The sequence below is a fragment of the Poecilia reticulata genome, linkage group LG6, assembly GCF_000633615.1.
Source record: "Poecilia reticulata strain Guanapo linkage group LG6, Guppy_female_1.0+MT, whole genome shotgun sequence".
NCBI classification, from domain to species: domain Eukaryota; kingdom Metazoa; phylum Chordata; class Actinopteri; order Cyprinodontiformes; family Poeciliidae; genus Poecilia; species Poecilia reticulata.
The window spans coordinates 14,414,181-14,438,954 of record NC_024336.1 but is presented as its reverse complement, the minus strand read 5'-3'; the positions used below and the strand labels follow the sequence as shown (position 1 = coordinate 14,438,954).

At 39.8% G+C, this 24,774-nt stretch overlaps 2 protein-coding genes across 4 annotated transcripts in view; one reads left to right on the top strand and one right to left on the bottom strand.

The window, feature by feature from the left end:
• fbxl13 (F-box and leucine-rich repeat protein 13) lies at positions 1–20,430 on the top strand. Of its 3 annotated transcripts, none has more exons than XM_008411391.2 (21): positions 1–383; positions 498–604; positions 777–867; positions 948–1,015; positions 3,431–3,585; positions 4,546–4,655; positions 4,740–4,862; positions 5,542–5,637; positions 6,940–7,075; positions 13,438–13,490; positions 14,715–14,815; positions 15,011–15,140; positions 15,521–15,619; positions 16,895–17,015; positions 17,111–17,273; positions 17,350–17,469; positions 17,603–17,726; positions 17,787–17,867; positions 18,024–18,179; positions 19,489–19,652; positions 19,735–20,430. In XM_008411391.2, exons 1-21 carry the CDS (start codon positions 312–314, stop codon positions 19,883–19,885), a joined length of 2,421 nt encoding a protein of 806 aa, XP_008409613.1. In that variant the 5' UTR covers positions 1–311; the 3' UTR covers positions 19,886–20,430. The 3 variants fall into 3 exon arrangements, with proteins under 3 accessions (XP_008409613.1, XP_008409612.1, XP_008409614.1); XM_008411390.2 differs by having other exon boundaries at positions 4–383; positions 18,021–18,179; XM_008411392.2 differs by having other exon boundaries at positions 7–383; positions 18,021–18,155.
• A 147-nt stretch (positions 20,431–20,577) lies between these two features.
• fam185a (family with sequence similarity 185 member A) overlaps positions 20,578–24,774 on the bottom strand; it is a 10,275-nt gene continuing 6,078 nt past the window's right edge. Inside the window, exons 3-8 of the mRNA XM_008411389.2 lie at positions 24,195–24,287; positions 23,887–24,025; positions 21,421–21,462; positions 21,247–21,342; positions 21,040–21,174; positions 20,578–20,944 (exon numbers count right to left, since the gene is read on the bottom strand). Of these exons, the coding sequence (XP_008409611.1) occupies positions 20,832–20,944; positions 21,040–21,174; positions 21,247–21,342; positions 21,421–21,462; positions 23,887–24,025; positions 24,195–24,287 (618 nt within the window). The 3' untranslated portion in view covers positions 20,578–20,831. The remainder of the gene's footprint in view (positions 20,945–21,039; positions 21,175–21,246; positions 21,343–21,420; positions 21,463–23,886; positions 24,026–24,194; positions 24,288–24,774) is intronic.

Below are 24,774 nucleotides of genomic sequence, written 5' to 3'. Positions count from 1 at the left end.
AAAAACAAAAAACACCAGAATTTGTCACTTCTTGAGGTCAGCAGCCAAGCACTGCACAGCACTGCTTGAGCCACCATTTTAAAGAGACACCAACAGCCAGGGACAAATTGAATGTGCTATAATTTACGTTGTGTACTCAAACGATATTTAATAAATATGCAAACGTCTTGCCATAGTCACTGCTCAATTATTCCGTTACCTAGCAACAATGCATTTCGAAATCGAAAGGTTTGACAAAAGAGAAATACCATAGTGCTAACGGAGAAGCAAACATATACTCGTGCTAGTCAGCTGTGCCGCACACAGAAAACATGGCAGCTGCGGACACAGACAGAAGCTTGAAGATGAGCGAAATTAAACAATGCCTCCCACAAATGAGCAAGGTAGGAAAACGTGGAAAAGTCTAAGTATAAGCATCCAAGGAGATACGGGTAGTCATACAAGTTCAAGAACTTTTAAAACTGGCTTTAAAACACCGATCTACTTTCCTTCAACAGGCATTATTGTCAGCCGCCTGTCTGATTTGTCCCAATGAACCAGTGGAGTTCCTTCAGAGAGTGCTTATTGCATTCCAGGGACATGATAACCTGCAAACTGTCGACTGGTATGTGCCTCCTACATTTGATAAAACAACCGCTTGGTGGCTCCCTTTGTCATGCTTTTCCTTATACTGAAAGTTGAAGTTGTCTTGGATAAAGGGGGAGCACTAACTCTGCAGTTTTCCCTGCTATCAAGCATAAATTCATACAATTTAATGAAACTTGTTTGTTTTCCAGGCAAAAATTTGTTGATTATGTAAACGAGTCCATTACAAAAGATTCTCTGAAATTCAAAGCTGTGGACACAAGTTCCCAAAGCGCCCAAATGGTATTTTACAAGTATTCAATAGTGAAATACATATTTTGGAAGTGAATAAATTTTTATTTAGGCATTTATGTGTTTTGCAGGAGCTGTATTGTCAAATGGAAAAGGCTGCCTCTTGTTACGTGAGACACTTACTAGGTGCATGCTTCAGGTAGGTCAAGAATTACAAACTCTCCCTGTACTCAAATATGGGAGATTATTGCTTTTGATATTTGCAACCGGAAATTCATCTCTGAGAATTACATTGCATGCATGACAAAACAAAAACTGTAGAAATCAGCACCCTTCCTTCTAGTTTCTCTGATGACCAAAAATGTGGTTTGGATCTGGAAACAAAACCAAAAGAAAAGAAAGTCAAGTTACAAGCTCAGTGAAGTTTAAAGATATATAAACACGTGACATATTTTGTGACTTCAGGAAGCTTTCTTCACAATTTTTCTTAATCATTTTGCAAATTAAAGTGTAAACAGCATCTATATATATCTTACAGCATATTTCCATTGCTGTTTATCAGCCTTGTCCGTTTGTAACAGGTCCTTGTCAAGAACGTCGTCGCCCCTGTATAGCGGTTTTTGGACTTTATATATGCGTTCACAGAGGAGCGGGAGGATTTTTGGGGCTTTGGGTGAGAAGAATTTTTTGTCTTCTTCCAGATGATGCAGTTCAGCTCTGTATCTCTGGGTTCAGACAACAGCTTCGAGGACCAAGAGGCAAAGTTAGTGGGCTCCGTTTCCATGGTTTCAGAAAGCGTCTGTAAGCTGTCTGGCTGGCTTATGGGTTTTAGCAAGCCAGCTTTCATTGCATCTTCATAGCCACCATTTAGGGAAAGGAATTTGCCAACACTGGATTTGTATGCATCAAAGGACTTTGATGCTTCCTTCTCGTTTATGCCTTCATAATTTGGAACGTAGATATAATTTTTTGGTATGAAATAATTAAAAGATTACTGGCACAGTTTGTGTAGAGAAAGGACACGAGATTGACCCACTCTGTGGAATCCCTTACTGTTGTCAGCACCAGATGAAAACACAGGCATGCATTTCGCCTTAAGGTCCTTTGACCTGTAACTTAGAGGAACTGAACTAGATCTCCTCTTTGAAAAGAAGATGGAATCTTGGGATGGGCGGTCAAAAACAGCTACGGTTTTATGATTGAATCACCGGAGAATTTGCTCGAGGGGAATTTGCTCTGCTCATAGCCTGACTGAGCATGACTGTTTTTGGAAACACTCCAGAAAGTGTCTTTGCGTCCACCAGGAGGACTATCATTGGGTATGTCATTTGAAAGGAGCTCTGGGACAGCAAAGCCTTTATATGAATGGTGATCAGATTGCTGGGTAAACATTTGGTTGTCGTGAAGAGTGACATCGGGAGGTTTTGTGAAGAAGCTGTATTCATCCAGTACTTGGTTATTTTTATCTCGTCTGCTCCAGACTTTTTGTCCATTTTCACCTTAAGTTTCTTTATCCACCATATCTGGTTGGCTTTGCACCGTCTCTTCAGGGAAGCTGCCAACAGAGCCAAAAACCAACCAGTCTTCATAGAAAATTGGGCACTCTACAATGAAACAAAGCTTTGCTCCCGTTTAGCGTATATATCATTCTCATCAGCTGGCTGTAAATAATCCCCAGAAATAACCTGGCTAGAGGTCTGTGGACACGTGTCCATGTGCAGTATTGCAACATATCAGTAAGTAAACAGCCCATTATTTTCACTGGGATTTAAACAGAGGGGAAAAAACATTCCTGACATGCTTCCTGGTTTGAGGAGGAAAGCAGATGCAGCCCCATAAAAGCATGCATAACCAGGAAACCCTGAAACGCAAAAATATCTTAAAGATAGAAAGTAATCAAGCAAATTAGGAAAAAACATATCTATTTAAAATGTTACAGGTGTTTATACCATAATGAAAGATCCATGACATCACATGCAGCAGCAGAGCGGAAACAGTAGATCCCTGATGAAAACTGCAGCTGCCTGTGTGAAAATCTGCCTAACTACCTGCAGGTGCTTTTCAGAGGCCACTAAGAAAAGGGAAAAACATCAGGACTTCACATAAACTGGGCTTTTTAAGGATAAACCAGTCAACATATACATTATCAAGGTTATTTTGTTTCTGAAGGCAACTAGATTATTTAGCTAAATGTATTTTTATCTCTTCTTTCTGCCTCCAGATCCACCTTCCAGTCTAGTGGTGGCAGTAATTCACTTAAAAAAAGCTTGTCAGCTACCAATAAGATACAAAGAAGAAGCATACATACAGAAAGCACTTCTATTTTATCACCTTCATTTCCTATTCCTGACAATCCATATGTTTTAAAATGCTTTTTCTTTTTTGGAATAATTTCAGCAGTGGATGAGTTTTATGTGGACACTCTATGTCACTGGAAGTCATCTCTGTTATCATTGTGTCTCCTGTAGAACTCTAGAACATAAAATAGATTATTTGATTGGCGAATATTAGATTGGACCAACTCCTGTATAATTAACGCTGGGACCCCTCGCTGCCTCTCTTTTGTCCCTGTTGGCTGAATTATTGATGAGTTGTGCCTGCCGTGGTGTGACAGGGCGTGGAAGAAGTTCATCCAGCAGAGGAAAGAAGAAGCCATAAAGACTGCTCTGCAGATGGAGGTGGCAAAGGCACATGCTGAGAAGAGGTGCCGGAATGCCGCTTTCATTGAATGGCTGAACTTTGTGAGGGTATTCAAGACGAGAAGAGCAAGTAGGTGATAGTGAGAAATTATAATGAATGCTGTTGATTTATTGTTTTTGAAGCGTGTCCCATTCCAGTTAGTGAAGCCAGAGAAAACATTTGCTGTGGTTAAATATGTCCAAGCTGAAAATCCTTCCAGATGCTGTTGGTTTGTTCCAGTCCGATGACTCATTTTGTCCTGAATGTAGCTGGAGACTGGCAGTAAACTCTGAACTTTTTGGGGGCATGTTTGCTGATTTTTTATTTTTTTTTACTTTTTTATTATTTTTTTGGAGAAAATATCCTGCCAAAGCAATATTCCTTCCCTACACTGCACTTTTAATGAATCGCACTAGGGCTAAAATGGCATGACCTCAGCATATAATAGATTTTGAATGCAACAGAGCACAATAGAGCGAGCAAAAACATAAATTTCAGAATTAAATTAATAAAAGGTTACAGCAGACATTTGAGGCTTTTAGAGGGGACAAGAGGCTGGGGACACTCTGGACAGGTCGGCATTTCGTCGCAGGGCAGCGCTGAGGCACACAGGACACACAACTGCGCACGCTCTCCCACACACACATAGTACGTCTTTCTATCTTCCCAAGGACTTTCATTCATTTTTATTTATTTCTATAGCCTAACTCTTACTTTTATGCTAAACTTAACCTGAACTCACTCCACACCTTAGTTTTAAACCTAACCCATAATCCCAAAACAGCACTTTTAAGGCCTCTTGGTCATCAGAGGGTCAGTACATATGCCAGAAATCATCCTAAGTAGGATGATTTTCTACTTAGGATGGTACAGTCATGATTACCAAACATATTCTGGGAAGCCAAAGCGTCCAGAGAAATACTATTATTATCATCATTGTTGAAAACATAAACTGGCAGACTATTCAGTTAGGTATAAAAAAGTAAAGTTATTTTTATTTTTTTTGTAATATCAAGTTCATTGTTAAAGAAATGTTTCTCATTAATTTAGACTTCATTGTGAAACTTCAGAGTCTGGTGAACAAAATCCGCATCAAGCACTACATAACGTCTTGGTACAGCGCTACTATGGATTCAAAAAGGCACAAAGAGTATTTTAAGGTACAAAAAATAGTCCTCTGAAAGTATGTTAAACATAAGTTGCTTTCTCATTCACCGGCTCTTGTTCTTGTATGACTCTGGCAGAAGTTGGAGGCAAATGTCAAAGAATTGGACGGTAAAGGTAAAAGTCAGCGGCCTTCTATGGTTCTGCCGCCTCAGAAAAGATTTGATGGAATAGCAGAGCTCCCTCATCACCTCTCACTGAAGGTATCTCATCTGCAGCTCTCGCCATTAATTTTTTTAGATAGTATTATTAGGATTATCCTGGTCTTCACGTCGAAGCTCCAGCTACTCTGTTCCCCTCTGCAAGGAGTCAGTGATGAAATCATTTGTGCTACATAAGGCTGTGTGTGAACTCTGCTGTAATCCTGCATGCAGGCTCTCTGAGTGATTAAACTCAGGTGCAGATCATTATAGTTTTATTACAGTCTCATGCATATATTTATACATGCATATACATAATTTATACACAATAAGTATGAGCCATTTTAACTTGGTTGATTATTAACCACGTTTGCTCGCTCCACTTTTAGCCTTTGTTTTGGATTCACAGCTGCTGGCAAAGTGAGAGCTCTGTTGGCCTTCCTTACCCTGGTGTTTCTGTAGAACGTCTCGCCTGATAAATAGAGCTTCAGCATGACTATGTTTGGAAACAGACAGGGGCTGGTTGTTTACATATCTCTGCCATAAAAAGTGGCAAAAGGGACGATGAACCCAGTCTGGGTGCTGTCGGTACCCAGACTGGGTTCTGTAAAATCCAGGAACAACTATCAATCTGTCAGCATCAAAGTTGTGTCATACTTTTTGTCTGAATTTCTGTGCCAGTATCTTTTGGCTGAAACTTTTCTAAATGATCACTTGTGCAAATCTTTTTTTTTTTCCTCAGATCTTTCAGTATTTAGGATTAAGGGACTGGCTAAACTGTTCTGAGGTGTCCAATACCTGGAAATCAATCGTCCACTCAGGCACGTTGTGGAGTCAGGTCTGTGCTGTGAAATTTGCTGCGTATATTTATAGTAGATGAGCACAAATAAGTATTCATGCTCGTTAAGGTTTTTAATTTCATAGCTGTAACCAATTCAAACTTCAGTGCCATTTATTGGGGTTTTATGTGACAGACTAAAAAAAAAACCCACCAAAACATAATAAAGGAAAATGACAATAGTAGTAGGAGTTTTTAAAGACTGTGCCATAGTTTTACAACATGACCCCTTTAAATGTAAAAACCCAAAATAAAATCCATCAGAAGTGATGATTAGTTCTTTTGTTTTTTCTGTCTGTAATTTAATCCCAATGTAAATACTGCAGTACATTGAAGAACAATAGAAATCAAACAGCATCATGAAGACTAATGAACACAACAGATGGGGACAGGGAGAAGTTTACAGGTTAGCTAATAAAATAAACAACATTTTAAATATTTCAAAGAGCTCTTTTCAATCCATTATCTGGGAAATAGAAAGAATATGACACAGCTGCTAACCTTGGCTTAGGGTTTAACTCCTAAACCAACAGACCAGAGGAGGAGAGCATTCATCAAAGACAGCAGTAAGAAGTCCTGTCAGCCATGTTGAGGACTCTACAAGCATGGACTCTGGTCAGATGGGACCAAAATATAACTTTCTGTCCTGCATGCTGAACAAAATCACAGGCAGTAGGCATAGTAAAACATGCTTGTAGCAGCAGAATATTTTTCTTTAGCAGGGGCAGGGAAGCTGGTTTGTCATGATATCAAGATGGATGGAGTTAAATGTAGCACAATCCTCGAAGAAAACCTGTTGGAAGCTCTGAAAGACTTCAGACTGGGACAGAGGTTCATTTTCCTGCAGGACAATAACCTAAAACAGAGCTACAAAGTAATGGTTCACATTAAAATATATTTGTCCATTAAAAACCCCCAGTCAAAGTCTAGACTGAAATCCAACTAAGAATCCGAGCAAATAAATTAAACTGAATGAGCTTGAGCTATTTTACTAAGAAGAATGAGCATAAATGTATTTCTCTAGATATGCAAACCTGATAGAGACGTCATTATGAAGTGCAGAAAATGGTGACACAAAGCTTACTCAGGGAGCTGTGCACATATGAAGGCGATGCGTTTCAGCTTTTTATTTATAAAATAATTCAAACCCAAATAAATCTCTCCTTCAACTTGATATTTATCAAGATATCTCGAAATATCTGTAAGTTTATAATGTTACATAATTTGGAAAAGCTGAAGTGGGTTGAATACTATTAGCACAGTGGTAAAGTTTTATGCCTAAAGTGTTTTTGTCTCTGCTAGATTGACTTCTCGGTGGGGAAAGACTGGGTAACAGACACTATAGTGCAGAAAATCCTGAAGAGCTACCGGCCCTTTGTGACCCACCTGAACCTGCGCGGCTGCCAGTCGACAAAATGGTCAAGCTTAAAATATATCAGTGAGTTTTAATTTCTTTATTTATGGCTTCTTATGTCTTTTACTTGTGCCAATATCCACAGGTGATCAAACGTAAGCTGTGCTGTTTAAAATGCTAAAGTCAAGCCAGCCGCAGTGGGACTGTTAATATTACGAATTAGCTGACAAACTGTGAAAAGGAAAAATCAAAATGCAACATAGCAATCTGATGCAGACTGTTGTACTGTATTGACAGAAAGTGAGGGGGAAAAAAGGCTTTATTAAAAACAAATCACTTGAGTCAGGCCAGTCGGAAGATCTGGTATTTTTGTGGCGCTCTCAGATGGCTCGGCTCCAACTCTTCTTCTTCTATTTCTCCTTGTAGTTCCATTGGCGAGTCCCAGAGCTCGGCGTCCCTTTGGTTTTGATCCGGTCGGCTGAGCTGTCTGTCCTTAGGACAGTCTCTGTTGTAGGAATGCACATAGTCCTCCACTCGCTCCCCAATATATTCTAGAGGAGACTGGCACAGCAGGCCAGAGTGCTTCACCCCTGGATGCASACGTAGCCAGTAAACCATGTAGTGTATACTGGGGGGGAAAGAAAAAGTAAGCAATTGTTAGAATAAGTCTTTGGAGTCTTTGTAAGCGGTTTGGGAGTAGAACTCACTTGTAGTCGCACATCCAAGGGTTTCCTCCTAGTTTGAGCTTGGACAAAAAGTACAAATCTTCAAGAACGCCATACTGAACAAAATGCAGCTTGTTGGATGATAGGTCCAGCTCCTGAAGGTGTAAAAGACCAGACAGGGACCCTACAAAACAGTAGACCAGTGACTCACTCCTAAGAAGAAGAGCTGCAACGTAAACAAATATGCCACCATACCCGCAAACATTTTAAATCACAAGAAGTTCTATTTCTCATCCGTTTTCATTGCATGAGGGACTGAAAGATGCAAATTATTTATGCATCCTTGTTTTGCGCAGAAGCTGAAATTTACAAGTTTCAAGTTAAAGTTCCAAATCCTTATATCTTTTGCTTTCAGACACATAATAACGCAGTACATTCTATTTCAAAGCAAAATGAGAGGAGAAGTTTATCAATTTTGTTCTTATTCTGAAGAAAGTGATGGAAACTTTGAGCAATTAAAAACATAACAGTTTCTAATTTACCACTGTTTCTGAGAACTACTTTGCATCTGTGTTTTATGGCCGGCCAGCTTCTGGTACTGGAGAGCTGTTATTGCAGTCCAGGACAATTTGGTTACATTCCACAGTTCCTGCATTTCTTGGTTTTTGACTCAGAAGCAGCATATTTTATGTTGCCCACATGTTTGCTGTTGGATAAATGTTTCTACTCCGCAATATTCATTTTGTAGGTCTGGAACCAAGATGCTGTTGTGACACAAATAGGCCCAACACCAGACTTTGTAAAATATCTCCCATATCATGTCTGAGCCACCATGCTTCACAGTGCACTGTGGCATGAATTTAATGTTGAGAGACCTCTGCACCGTTTCTTTTAAGACCAGTAAATGTGCTCTTTCCTCTTCAGCCAGTTTTCAGAGGCTTGCAGAGGTTTCTTGCCATTAGCTTGACTTCACATTGGGACTGTTGATGGTTATAGTTTTCCCTTTAACCATTCTTTGATTATCCTGGAAATGATCCGTGACTAAGTCTATGTATGCCCTTTGGATGCTCTTTAATCCATTAAGAGGGATTAAAGGGCAGACCAGATCAAAACCAAAGGGACACCGAGCTCTGGGACTCACTAATGGAAATACAAGTAGAAGAAGAAGAGTTGGAGCCGAGCCATCTGAGTCAGACCAGTCAGTTCTTCTGACTGGTCTGACTCAAGTGATTTGTTTCTAATAAAGACTTTTTTCTCTCACTTTCTGTCGATACAGTACAACAGTCTGCATCAGGTTTTGTGTTTGAATTCAGTCAATCAAGCATCCAATCGTTTCTGGCACTATTTCAGGTATTTCACACTATCAAATTAACTTTTTAATCAAGGTTCCTGAACAATGTAAGGACTGGCTCATTTCCCCCAGATTTCAACATTAAAGCTGCAGTATTAAAGTACTTTTTCAAAATTCATTTTTCAATATTTATTAAAAATGTCACCATGTTGTTATAGTGTAATATTGGACAGATAAACTGTGAAAAAACCGAGCTCCTCCTCCTCCTTCTTGAGTTATTACTGCCTTCTGAAGAAATGCACAGCTCCCGGTCAAAAACAACCAATCAGAGCCAGGAGGAAGATCTTAGTACTGTCAGTCAAGTTAGTGTACATGCTGCTAAATATGGTAATGGCACCATTACAGGAGAACTGCTTATGTGCCAATTTGGCTCCTGTTTTGTCTCAGAGTGAAAGATCTTGCTGATCGAACTTTATACTGCTATTACTTTGGACAAACCGCTCGCTGTTAATATTGAGTTGCACAGAATTTGCAGCATGGATGTTGCGGCTTTGGGTTTCCCGTTACTCTTCTGTTCCTACTGGGTCATTATTTGGCATGTAGGAATAACAATTCTACCAAAAAACTGTGATTAACGTAATGGGTGATTCTGGACTGCAGTTATTTTGAACACAACTTTACACTGGTACTAGTTTGTTTTGCTTCCAGTAGATGGACTGGTCACAGAGGATGATTAGGTTCACGTCCTTCCCAGAACCAAGTTTTGACGTTTCAGTTAAATTCAGTCAGCCAGCGGCAATAGCTGCTGGTCTGCTGATGTTAAGTTCAGTTCGTACCAGTGGGCCGTGATTTACTCAAACACAGTGAGGCTACATGTCAGCACATCTCCTTGTATACCTCGTCATAAATAAAGCTAAGCCTGTATACACATGTATGGCTGAATGCCTGCCACTGCTCAAAATGAAAAGGGGAAAAACTGAAGCCACGGCAGCTGTTTAACTGTTCCCCACCTTTTGGACTCCAGATGAAGATAAACACAACTGCATATGTGTAGCAATTCATTCTCGGTATTACCGTGATGATTACATACAGGACATGTTGTTGTAGCCAGTAATCTTGATGAATCTGTGAGCATGGGGGTAACACCCACCTGTGTCGATCCGCTGCATGTCGTTGCTGCTGAGGCTTAGGATTCTGAGGCTTTTTGCTCCTTGGAAATCTCTGGGTTTGAGATGATGGATTTTATTAAGGGACAGATCGACCCGAACAACATTGTCTGGAATACCTGGAGGCACCTCAGTTAGACCTAAACACACACAGAAAGGGGTGAACACGTTTATTAAAATGCAACTTTTTTTATCCACATTTTTGTGATTTGCAGAAGAGACAAACTGCAGCTTCAAATAAACCTAGGACAAGGCAGTAACACAATAGTAACGCATAACTGATTTACATGAAAAATGTAAATATTTTTATTGTAATACGCTGGCCAAAACTCTCTCTCCAACCAGATAAGGTGCCAATAAATTGACATTAATTAGTGTTTAAAGGAGTAGCTGACTCAGCACTGAAAATCGACAGATGTGCATTGATTTATTTTATGTCTCACTATGAAAATGCTTCTCTTTCAAAAGAAAAGTTCAGCTCTTCCAGTAACCCAACAGTAATTATGAATCATCCGCTCTGTGACGGTTTGTATTTTTTCTTAACCCCTCTGTTACATAAGACCATGTGTTGGAAGCTACAGGACCAGCTTTCGGGCTTACGGTAGAGAGACGTTAATCAAATTGATCCTTGGGAATAAAGCCTGATCTTGAACTTGCCTCGGTTCCTGCAGTCCATCCATGTGACGGGGAAAAGGTAAGTGTGGCACAGCGCGGTGGCGTCTAATTTGCCGCGGATCGGATTGGGCTCCAAAGTTTGAGTGACGTTGACTTTTGGGCCGAATTCCTCGCACAGTAAGTCGGGATCAATCTGCTTCAGCTTCCTGTCCTTAAGGCTGACTGGTTCTGCACACCTGGAACATGAGATGTTTGCAGGTTAGCAGTAAATCAACAATGCTCTTATTAAATATCTGGTGGCATCGTTTACTTGGCATGGTTTCCCAGGTTACGGTTGCTTGGGACTTGAAGAGTGCGTATGAGGCTTTCCATTGGACAGAGACATTTCCAGGGATTGTCGTAGAGACGCAGATAGTGAAGGTTTGGCATCGGTATGAGCGCCTCTTCGCTGAGCGTTCTCAGTTGGTTGTGTTGCAGCAGCAGGGTGGTTAGGTGAGTTAGACCCTGAAAAGCGTCTTCCTCCACCTGCGAGATCTGATTCTGTTGAAGATCCAGACTGGATAAACGTTCATATCCAAGGAAGGATCCACTGCGGAGCGCCTTAATTTGGTTGCGGGCCAGAAGGAGATGGTTAGGTACTCTGGACCAGGTACTTGAGCTGGGGATAGAGGTGAGACTTTGGTCCTGACAATCCAGATACACTTCTCCAGACTGAGTCATCTCTGAGCAGTTTGGTATCACAACCCCAGAAAGGCCTGATCTGCTCTGACGCCGCAGAGCCTTCATCCTTGACCTTTGGAAAAAGACACAAAGAAGTCCAGCATCTCATAATTTGTACATAAACGCTGAACCGGTTGTACACACCAACACAGTGCTGTAAAAAGTATTTAACTCCTTACGGATTTCTTCTGTTATTGTTTGCTTTGTCACATGTTTCAGATCATTAAGCAACATTTCTTTTATCATAAAACTTCTCAAATTTCACTACCACACCTACGCCTGATTACTGCCTGACCTATTTAAAGTGAAATCACTTGAATACAAGTGGATACAAGTCAGACGGGCTGTACTGACATGAAATTGTTTGTGCCTCTGTACAATTACAACAAAGATTGACTAAAACTAACACACCATGCCCCAAGCAAATGAAATGATAAGAAACAAAGTCTTAGTATGCAGCCAAAAGTTCAAAAAGCTAAAAACTTTATAGCATGTTCTTCCAAACAAACTATGTAAGTTGAGTAATGCTGCTGCATACAGATAATGTTGGCTAAATAATGACTAGTTAACCCATGCAAATATATCCCGTAAAGCTAGATAACAAGAATTACTTATTTTACATCCCTTGCTAGCTAGTTAATGCTGTAAATCCCAACACTCTTTAATGTCAGTGCAAAAGTTGTGCTCATTTTTGCTTTCCATATATTTAAAAGAAATATTTATTGGCACAATACAAAGTGCAAAGAGTCATAGATCAGACATTAGCAACAGAACAATGATGCAGAGTCTTTTCAGGCAAGGAAACATTAAAACTGGCTGAGAAAAAGAGATGTGTTGGGTATCGGGACAGAGTTTTCACAGATATTTCAGAATAAATCTCATTCACTTTCCAAAATCATTTTGACTGTATCATAGGTAGAACAGGGAGAAGTTTACATTTAGACTTTTTTTTTTTTTTACATTTTCTGATATAATTTGATTTATGCGTTATTTGTGTTTGAACAGGCAGCAAATTTTTATGTAACTATTCATTTTGCACATCTGTGCTATCACATTTGACTAAAATATCACTTTTCATGTTCATGCCATTTAAAAAAGTTCTGAGGATTATCACTCTGTGGCCTGTGACTACCTCTGCATTTTGCGTGCTAAGTAATAATTTGTTAATGAGAATGGTGTCTTACTTTATTTATCGTTGCCATTTGAGACGTTATGATCTGGCTACTTAACCTGTAAATGTTCCAGGATAATTGTGTTAACTCACCCAGTGTTTGGCAGATAAAACTTTAGATTTATTAGTTTAGAAATATAAAATCGGTCCCCTGCTGCTGAACTGTGGCTGTTAGTGATTATGTGTGTTTTTAGCCACTAAGGACAGTTGCGATTGGATGCAGGACGACGATAAATCACTCAACAGACCTCTGAAAAATTTGTCTCATGGTTACACCCCTGATCCCAGAGGAATCTGATCTGCCGTGATTCCTGAAAGCCCTCATCCTTATTCTTTGGAAACAAATCTTAGCTCGTTGTGATTTATAAACACCGAAGTCTCTGGAAACAGAGCCGTAAACAGCAGTGAGTCCATACCTTTCCCGTGTAAGTTTCTGCCTCGCACTTTTAAGTCCTCTGCCCTTCCCTGGTCTCTTTGACTCGATGGACGGGAGCAGCGAAAGAGCCACAAAGGCTAAAAGGATCGGTGAGATTACACGCATCCTGAACACTGCAGGGGGTTTATTTTCACCTACAGGAGCGAGAGTCAAAGCAGGAATCGTCTTCAGTCCGCTAGGCAGCTGTGTTGGTTTTGATGTAACACAGATTCTCTTCACTCTGTTTGGGAGGGGGGGGGAAGCTCAGGTCAGCACATCATCAAAGAGAAGAGTCATCACATAAAATTCGTGTGTATTGAGGTTTATTACCAGTAAGTAGATGAAAACAGAATTTAACAAGCTTTGCTCATTTTGTGTTTTTTTTTTCTTTTCTTTTCTTCAGGCGAATGCAAAAACCTGCAGGAACTCAACTTGTCAGAGTGCTTAGCAATTTCTGTAAGTAAGCAAGTAGATGGTTGGAAGTTTGGAGAAAATCTCGAAACTAAAAAACACAGTGTTTAGATTGTATATGAAATTTTAAGGCTAAAACATTCTTCATGTTGATTTAACGCCATCCTGCATTAAATTATAGATTGGCAGGATTTCTGGAAACCACATTCCCCACACAAATGAATCACTCTGACTCATTTTTGTCCAGCAGTCGGAAATCTCTTTTTTTATTATTATTACTATTATTATTTTACAGTGTGAAGAAAAGGAAAACAAAAGTTTACAGTAAACTTTTTTTTTGTGGTTTTAGTTCGAATCTAATGTTACATTTGATCTCAGCTGCTGGTACCCGGATACGGGTATAAAGGCACAAAACAGTTGGCTGAAACTTTCCATCCCACTGTTCACATGTTTAATAATCCTTACAGTTCGATGACAGGTTAAGTCTCTCTGTGTCTAAAGTTTTCCCTCCTGTGCCGTGTACGTTGTCTCAGTTCCACCCTTACATGCTGCTGCCAATCAACTTCTAAACTTTTTCCAACTCCTCAAAACATACAAGTTTGACTCTTCGGAAATATTTAGCATTCAAAAAGTGAACGTGGTTATGGCATGACCAATAAAGGAGTGCCACCATAACACTGCTGGGAAGCTAGAAGCTGCATATCTGTTCAGTCAGACTTTATTTATTTATTTATTTATGTAAAGAAAAAGTGTGATTGATTAGTTCTAATTCAGCAGCCGATTCAGACAATGTAATCAGCTAATATTAGGTTAACATACATGCTTTACTTCATTAGGAAAAAACTGTTAACAAATGTAAGAATCCACGCAATGAGCTTTTTACAACTACTAGATGAAGCGGGAATTTAAAAAACAGTTCATCAAATAATATTTATTTTAGCCACGATTGGAATTTTGTTTTCTTTGCTACTATGATATAAAAACAGTTAGCTAATGTTTTTGCTCTAAATTATGATGCAAGTACATCAAAACTCTGATAGTTATCCCCAACGCTATCAAACCTTTAGAGTTTTATACCAGAAAACATCAATGTTCGATTATTAACAGCATAATCTTTGTTTTCACATAAACTGAGTCTTGCATGTCTTTCCAGAGAACGAAAACACAGAATGAAATGTTTTCTAATAATAGTCCGCTTCAAAATAAAACATGTAAACATCTTTGTGACGTTCAGAGAGACATTTTACGTTGAACTCTGCTCTTTACCAGGATATGATGATTCAGAGAATTACAGAGGGATGTCAGTGCCTGCTCTACCTGAACCTTTCTTACACACTCATAACAAACCAGTCTTTGAGAGCAATAATCAGGTAAACCTTGTGAAATAAAAGATCCAGTTTTAGCTTTTTCTATCCTGTATGTACACATATATATATATATATATATATATATATATATATATATGTATATATATAATTTTTTTTTTTAGTGTAGACAAGCTTGTATTCAGTCACAGCAGTAACAATAAACAACAAAACAATCAGGCAGTTCTTTTTTTCAAATAGTAATTGCCGCAGCCTTCAGTACCTGGGACTGGCCCACTGCTGCAGATTCACAGATGAAGGATTTCTAACCCTGGCCACGGAGGAAGGTGGTCGAAATCTCATGCACCTCGACTTAACCGGATGCATTCAGGTCAGCCGTTTTGCTTCTTTTGGTTCCTGATCAATACAGTCAAAGGAGCAACAGTTTACTCCTCGACTCAGTTTCCAACTATAGTATCCACTCTTCCGTTTGCACGTGTCTGATCTTGTTTCTCCCTCTGCACTGGGGAGCATCGGAGCGAATGGGGGAAGGTCTGTGAATGTAAAAAACATCTGAGTGGAGGGGTTGGGTTTACACACCCACCCTCTCTGCATGTGTACACGCCATGTCACATTTGCACTCTTTGCTCTGGGGACGAGCGTTAGCTGGGATCCAGATGTATGGTTTCCATGATGAGATCATAAGAATGCAGAGAATGACTAAAAAAAAAATAAAAGCAGAGCCCGACTTTGCCCCCTTTCTCTTTACAGATGACACCAAAAGGGTTCGAATACATTTCTGCAGGATGTCCGTCTCTCAAAGAGGTTGTGATGAATGACATGCCAAGTCTGTCAGACACCTGTCTTTTGGTAAGACTTTATTTCTGCAACATTTCAGAAGTCACACAAAGTAAACCGGATGTTGCTGAAATCATAAAAAAGCCTTTGTGGCCAACTCTGGCGTATTATGTGACATGCATAAACAACGACATCAAACCAACACCGAAGCATCACAGTTCCTTAAAAAGTATTCATACCCCCGCATATTTAACGTGGGTATTTTTTTGTAGACCAAAAACACAGTGGAGCTTTACAGTGAAGAAGGAGCTAGCAAGTTCAAGCTAAGTCGGGATAGATGTAGATGTTTGTGAACATCCTTCATCAAGTCTTCCCATAGATTAATATTTTAATTTTGGTCTGGACTTTGACTAGACTATTGTAACAGACAACTGTACGGCTACTGCTGCATGTTTTAATGTCTTGAACTGGTGGAAAGCAAAACTGAAAATGAGGATTAGAGCTCCCACAGCTTGATGTAGCCACTGCCATGTTTCACCATGGATATGTTGTTTTTTTTGTTTTTTTTAGGGTCATGTGCATTGCTAGTTATACTCTTAGCATGTAGCACAGAGGGTCCAGTGTTGGTGTCATCTGGTCACAGTGTTTTATGTTTGTTTGTTTGGTCTCTTCACGGCTTGTGACAAAATGCAAAAAATACTTATAGCTTTTTTTCCCCCAACAATGGATTTTTTTCTTTCCAAATTCGTATCGTGCACAGCTAATAGTTGTACTTTCCACCTGAGCTGTGACTCTGTGCAGCTCCTCCAGAGTTACTAAGGGCCTCTTTGTTCCTTCTCTAATTTATGCTCCTCCTTTGTGGGCTGTCAGATGTAGTGGACGGATGTTTTGGTAGGTTTGAAGTTGTTATATTCTAATGTCAGATCGATTAAAAACTCATCTGTTCAAAGATGTTTATTAAGGATTTAAACCTCTCCACTTTATCCCAGACCCGTCTGCTGTGTGTCCTGGTCTTCATGACAATGTTTGTTCACAGTTGTTCTCTAGAGAACCTTTGAGGAGTTCACAGAAAATCTACATTTATACTGAAACTATTCACTAATTGGATTTAATTTCAGAGTATTAAAGGTAATTGGGGTATGAATACAAATTAATGCTGAACTTTTCTTTTTTCTTTTAACTGTGTCATTTTCTTCCACTTCACTTGTTGTTGGTTTTTCTTATAAAATCTAAAAGATTGATTCTGTAATGCAACCTTATAAGTCAGAGGGTATGAATACTTTTGCAAGGTGGCGCTGTAAAAGTGAAAGAATAATGTGTTTGTTTGTTTTTTTCATAATCTACCAGGTCCTACTTTCCAAGCGTTGCACTCTGTCCTCCATCTCTCTGCTGGGCTGTCCTCTCCTGTCCAACATCGCCCTCAAAATAATCGCAAAAGTAGCCAATCTGAAGAGTTTCAGTATTGAGGGTGAGACCATTTTGCATCCCGCTGCTGTTTTTGTCTTTCTTAGCCATGTGTGGATGTTAAGCACTGGTACAGGAACTTGTTCGTGTGTGCTTTAGGCAACTACCAAGTAACTGAGGCGAGCTGGGAGGTCCTATGCGGCTTCTCCACTGCTCTCAGCAAGCTCCACGTGGTAGACTGTAATGGAATGACCGATGAAGGCATGAAATATGTGTCCTCCCTCAGACACTTGAATTACCTGGATATTTCACTCTGCAGCAGGTGGGTGAAGGGTGTGTTGGCTTCATTTGCTGAATCGACGGTATTACGTCGCAGCGTTTTCCATCATGTCTTTCAGGGTGAGTGATGTTGGAATCAAATGGTTGACTGAAGGTTCCTCAGCAAATAAACTGCAACACCTTGGCATCAGTCAGTGTGGCCTCATTACTGAGTTCTCCATCAAGAGGATTGCACGAAGGTATTTAGCAGGATTTAATTACAGAGCTCATCCTATCCTCATAGTTAAACTACATTTTCCCTATATTTGCCTCAGGACCTGCACAAAAAAAAGCAAAATGTTGCATTTTTGTGTTTGGGAAACAACTTATTAGGTTGCAGAAACTGTTCCACCTTAATTTGAGTTACTGTGAGAAGGTGACGGACCAGGCTTTGGATTACCTGAATGGCAGCTCCATCCAGTCTCTGGACCTGACTGGCTGCAACATCCGTGATCAGGTACTGAACCACGCTGCATGTTCTCCGTCTCGATGACTGTAACGGTGTTCTCTATTTCAGGGACTGGATTCACTTAAGAAGATACAGCTAAAGAAGATTGTAGTTGCCAAATGTATATTCATCACCGATATGGGCATAGAGGTACACATCTTTCAGACCCCAGGTTTATTTCCTTCAGGATACTTGTTTTGTAGAATCATCTCTCCCTTTCTATTAGAAGCTGATGTGAGAAAGGAAAGATATCAACACGGTCTTATACCCCTTTTTATGCCTTCTTATTCTCCTTCCGGGCAGAAGCTGTGCGACAACATGAGAGATCTGGAGCACATTGACATTTCCCAATGTCCAGCTCTGACCGACGCAGCAATCGGTGCCATTTCACTTTACTGCAGAAGTCTCCTCAGAATGAAGATGGCAGCGTGTCCACAGGTTCAGTTTGCATCTGCATATAGAGTAAAGTGTTTGTATTTTTCTCCTAACAGAAATTCTTCAGTTTTTGCTTCTTATTTAAGTTTAAAAAAAAAAAAAAAAAAAAAAAATGGTTTTATATTAAATGAAGAAAACCTAAGCAAATACGAAAAAGCTGCTGTCAGACGCTATTCAACCCAGCGTCACCCTTTGTGGAAAAAGGTTATTTCTCTGTAAGTCAACTCGTGGCGTCCCGATACCAATACTGGTATTGGTATCTGGCTAGATACCAGCATCAAGTAGTGGGACTCATACCTGTAAACACAAGCCGATACTCCAAAACGATATAACTTTTCTGAAGTTAGATGGCGGGAGAGTGGCCAAAATGTCCAGAGTTTGGAGTTATTTCAAGGAAAACACAGAGGATAGTAAACAAGCAGACTGCCCTTGGTGCTTAGCCAAGCTGTCAAAATGAAAAAATGCGTCTTTTAACGAGTAATTTGATAAAATATTTACAGGTGGAACAATCCGTGTGTCATGCTCTATTTATGATTTGTTGACACAGTCAAAGGGATTGCAGACTTAAAAAGAAGAAGAGCCACTCTGTTCCAAATAAATGCATTGTGTGACGTTTAAGTACCAACTTGTTATCGGTACTCGGCATCGGCAAGTACCTGAACTGAAGTGGACTTACTCAGTCTGGAAAAATCTGGTATCGGGACTCTCCTAAAATCAACCTTTGACTCTTGGTGTCAACAGCCGTCAAGCATTTCTTATAAGTGGTAGTGAGTCTTTTACATCTCTGTGGAGGAACTTTGGAGGATTCTTCTAAACCAGCCAAACTGTGGAGTCTTTTGGGCCATGAATAACCTGTTTAAGACCTTGCTACTGCTTCCCATTTAAATCCAAACTTTAACTAGGCTGCCCCACAACCTTATGTTTTCTGTTTCAGATGTTTAAAAGTGGACTTGCTGAGGTGCTTTGACATTATTCTTCAGGTTCCATTGGTTCCATCAATATTGTCCAGATTTTGAAGCAGCACAGCAGTCCCACAATCACACGTTTGTGTTCTTTTTCCGATATGTGATGTTAGTTTTTAACCCAGATTTAAATGGATGTACAGCTCTTCTTACCAATTCACACAATATTTTTAATGATTACATTTTTCACATAGAGCCATGTTGACTTCATATGTGAAAAATACATTTTGTATTTATTCAGATTTTCTTTGCCAATACTAAAGTTTGATCTGCAACGTGTGAGGAGATACTTCTTCTCAACACTCAGATGCACACCAAGTATTAAATATGATCTTTCTTTAGCTGCTACAGTTCCTCGTTTTGTTTGTGTTCAGATGACGGATATGGCGATCGTGTATCTGACCACTGGCTGTCAGTACCTGCTAGAACTCGACGTGAGCGACTGCAGACTCCTCACCGATCGCTCTCTTAAAAGCCTAAAAAAGATTTCTCCTCCACTTAATACCATCAGAATAAACAACTGCACAGGCATCTCATGGTACATTAAAAGTCAAAAAGTCTGACATTTACACTCTTATCTAGCAAGCTTATCTAGCAAATGTCCTTTTTTCTTTTTAAAGGGAGGCTGCCGTAAAACTGCAAAAACGCGTCTCGCACTGGGAGTACAGCAGCGACAGACCTTCCACCTGGTTTGATTGTAATGTACACAAGTTTACAATGGCCCCGAAGGATAACGATGCATGGATGAGGGAGAGGGACTTGTGTGCATAAGCAGCAATTCCGTCCGGAAAGATCAAAATTCTGTTTAGAAACAGAAAAACCTGGAGGAATGATTATCTGCAAGCTGAGGTCGCAAGATTTAGTTCTCAAAGTCCGGTGTCCTGTGACTTTTAGGTGCATACTTCATGCAACCTACCTGAACGGTTGAACTGCCTCCTCAGCTGGGAACTAGAAGATACAGAGTCCTGCTAAACGACCTAATTATTTCATCCAGGTGTGATGAAGCAGAGGCGCACCTAAAAGCTGCAGACCAACATCAGGGACAGAAATTTGAGGCCCCCTGTTTCTGGTCACTCCAACCATCGATTTAGGAGCTTTTCTAAATGTCTTTAAACATTTAAGTGTTTTTATTTTCACTAATATTTTTTAAACCAATTATAAACCAGGTTATGATTGGCCTGGCTTTGTCGAGGTAATTCACCCATAATGCAGGTCTAAACCCTTTCAGTGTTATTTTGTGCCCTTTTGCAGAAGAAATGTTCAACAACTTCTAAAGAGCACAAACTGTTAATGAGACAAATAAAGTTTAAAATTTACCAAAAAGTGTTAATTTACTTACTTGTATAAAGTAAAAAACTGTGCAGCAACAATGACATGTGTTCCACGCCTTGTTCTTTACTCAAAAATGCCTTACATTTATTTTAAATGGATTTTTTGAAGCTAAGAGTAATTATGTCATTGAGTGATTTATTAAAGAACCTATTATTTTATTAAAATACCTTTTTAATCATGTAAAACACTAAATATACACAGTCACAATACAATGATTGTGTGATCTGACCTGAAGAGCATTCAAAAGACACATGAAAAGGTATATTTCTTAAGTATTTACAGCACATTGTGAAGACAGAGGTGAATGACATTCAGCTGTTGGCGTTGTATTAATATCCGATCTTGACGTTTAAGGCCCTGAGAACATCACGATGCGTCCCGTCACTTAGCTCCCGAGCTTCAGGGACTCAAGCCAGCTTTGTGTCCTCAGCTGGACGGATCCTCTGTCCGCCCGAGCTTTGACCCACTGGTCAACAGGAGGCTCTCCACTCATATAGCCTGAGATAAAAACGCACTAATGTCATGTTTCGTTTACTGGCTGGAGGTTTTCATGTCACCATCGGATGAAGAAACAATGAATGATTGGAGCTCACCAGTCAGTGTGGTCCGGCCGTCTGCGGTGTGTCTTTGTTCGTCGTGCAGACGAACCTCTGGGCTGACGTTCACCGCCACGCCGCAGAGGTTTACACCAGCTCTAAGTGAAGACGGGACGCGCACACTCACCGCTCCTACATGACGCAAAGATTAAAACAAAATCAGGAGCACAGGGAAAAACTGGGCTCTGTCCTCGACGTCCTTACCGTCCTGAGTGTGGAGGTCAGCGGTACCACCGTCTCCCACGTAGACATCAATGCTTCCGCTGACAGAGGAAACCTTCAGGAAACTATTTGAACCATCTGCAGGAGCAAAGCAAGCCTTAGACTCTGATAAGAGACCATGCATGGGGTCAGTGTGCAGCCAGCCAGCCTGCTTACCAACAACTGTGTCCCCAGACTCGTTCTCCACTGTGGTGTTACCTATAATGAATTTAAAAAATCGGGATTTGATGACCTCATCACTACCTTCATTACACCAGGCTGAGTAGAAAATAAATATCTGAGTACTTTAAGCACATCTTGAGTTGTAACACATCATAACATTACACAGCTGAAATTCACACTCAGGAATATAATGAAATTCTTACCCAATCAATTTTATTTATTAAATATTTCACAGGATTGTTTGTGATCAACGCTGTCACTTTTTACAGCTATCTTGACTTTATAGCCATCTTAAAGCAAAATAGTTGAAAGGTTTGTGGTAAATTGGGACCACATTGTGCTTAAATCAACTGTGACTGGATCTGAGCCCGAGATTCCTTATGGCTCAGCTTTACCAATAGATTTAACCTAAAGCAGCTGTGGACAAGAATGTACTGGAAACTCCTAAAGGCAACAGTTGTTTTTATGAAGAAGAAGTTTCTTCGAGCATTATTTGAACCCTTAAGATCAATAAGTCTGGTGAAGGTTGTCATAGATCAGCGTTTCTCAGGTCCAGTCCGGAAGGAGCCCTACCTGGCATGTTTTAGGCGTTTCCCTTCTGAAACACACCTGACTTGAATAAGTGGGGGATTAACAGGACTTTGCAGCACTTTGTGGCATGCAGAGGAGGTCAGGCAATCATTTGAATCAGGTGTTCTGGAAGAGGAAATATGCAGGGCAGTGGCCGCTGAGGACTGGAGTAGAGAAACTCTGGCCTAGATCAACATCTGTGCGGTCAAATCTGGCATCTTTGGTTTACAGGTTTTCAACGTTTGTGTGATTTAAGTTAGTGAAGTCTTACYGTTTTAAATAGTGTAGAATATATTTATATTAACAGATTTTGGGCAGACTATTTGGATAATGCTTTCAAGATTAATGAAATAAGGAAAACAAATGACTAGAGTTGRGCAGTAACTACTTACATTTACTCACCTGAGTTTACCTRAGTACATTTTTGGGATACACTTTGTACTGYTACTTGAGTAATTKTATTATGAAGTTTTGCTATTATTTGAGTAAAATATCTGGATACTTGACCCACTATGAGTAACTTCACTAAATGAAGAACAAATTTGTTTTAACTGAAGATTTACCAGACAGAAACAGGCACCTGTAGTTTTTGCTAAAGTTTTATACGGGAAAACATTATTTGGAAAATTTTTTCTTTTGCCTGATTTTGTAATAATTTTATCTATGTCAATTATTTTTAATTTTGATATTTAAAGTACCAAAATTATTTTATTTTTTTTCTGTATTTTGGTCCATCTGATGATGTACCAAATGATGTACCAAAACGTCATCAAATTAAATTACTGATAATTTGATTAGTTACTCAGTACTTCAGTAGCTTTTAAACCAAATAAATTTTTGCTCTTACTTGAGTAATCTCTTAAATTGCTACTTTTTACTTGAGTAAAAATATGTTGAAGTAGTGCTACTTTTCCTTGAGTAAAATTTTTGGCTGCTCCACCCACCTCAGCAAATTACGAACCTCATCCTGCTACATTTRAATTTTCTGTGACTGTTTCCCAACCCTGTTGGTCGTCGAGTCACACTGCCCTGCATGTTAATGCAAAACCAGCTACTCTGCCATCGAATGAAATCAGAGGTGCTGAAGCAGAGAAACATCTAAAACATGCAGAGTAGTTTAGATGTGTGTGTGTGTGACCAGGTATGGAAACAGCAGTGAAAACAGGAGAGTGCAGAGTCAGGTATTCTGGAGGAAACGGGAGAGGAATTCTTTTTTTTTTTTAAATCAGCTCTAGTGGCCTTTATTTGATAGTTAGTTGACAGAAAAGTGGGTAATGAGAGAAGAGGAAGACATGAGGCAAAGGTCGCCAGGCCGGGAATCRAACCTGCGATGGCCACGTCAAGGACTGAGGCCTCCATATGTGGACGGTGCTTAACCCCTGCGCCACCACAGCACACAGGAGAGAGGAATTCGTATTGGAAAAGGTCATACAAATAAGAATAGCGCTTTAGGGAAAAGTGACTGGATCCAGAAAATGTGGAYGCTAATATTTTACGTCCCTCCGGTGGGTTGTGACCCTGTTTAAGTGGATTTAGGAAGTCTTAGCATCTAAATTCCACAGAAGAAGAAAGAGAATATGGATTGTGTTTTTATTTAAACACCCTTACTCTGATACCCCTAAATAAAATCATGTGTCACACATAAATGTGCCAACAGAGTATGGCAACCAAGACATAGCCGTCCAGCTAAGCTAACAGGCAGGTGGAGGGGAGCGTTAATCTGAGGAACAAAGACCCAACGCTTTGGTAGGAGAATTAATTAAGAGGAAAACTACTATTCCTGTACTCAACAAATCAAATGGAACAGTGCCAAGAAGAAAGAAAATGGCAATCCAGCCAGGCACCCTAGATGCATACATGTATGAGTAGAAGTGAGAGATGTTTTCTCACCGTGCACATGACCCAGTTCTACTCTCCCCGAGCAGGAGAACACACAGCTGGACTCGGCATAGACGGCTTTGACCTTCAGAGCTCCATGCTCTGTGGAAATGTTCATCCTTGTGCCTTGAAGCTTCTTGACATCAACCACCTGCAAAACGAGACCTCAGGTGACCGCACTCAGATGTAAACACACACCACTTAAGATCAAACACACAACATTCAACTCGCTGCTGCTGACGGCTGCCATAGGATGCTGCTGCCCCCTAAAGGTTGCTAAGAATAAGACCAAAGAGCTGCAGAAACCCTGTCCTACTTACGCTGTCTCCCTTTGTGCTGATGTCCACGTTACCATGGATGGTGCCCAAACCTGTAACATGTCCGCCGTGGGACCTCACCTCGACTTGATGTGCCTGAGATATAAACAAGAGGATGAATGAAGCCAGTGTCAGATATTTGAAGGTTTAACACAATTAATGATTATAAAACTGATGCATATCAATTGTTCACATGATTATTTTGACTATTTTAAGGCATAAAAATCAGTACAGAGCCAAAAGAAGCCAAACTTCTTTTGACTTACTCTGGTGAGTGGTAACTAATCACATTTACTTTCTGAAAAATAAGTACTACTATAAGTAATTTTCTCATGCCATACTCTTTACTTATACTTGATTAATATTATTTTAAACTAACGTTACTCTTACTTTAGTCAGATTTTGGCCACTCTACCTATGGAGAGCCATTTCAGCCAAAATTAAATAAATAAATAAATGGGTGAAATAAATAAAAAATGAGTAAAATAAATCAAAAAATGAAGAAAATGAGTGAAATAAATAAATAATTTGTTAAATAAATAATTTAGCTTTTTCATTAACCCATTTTTTCATTTATTTATTT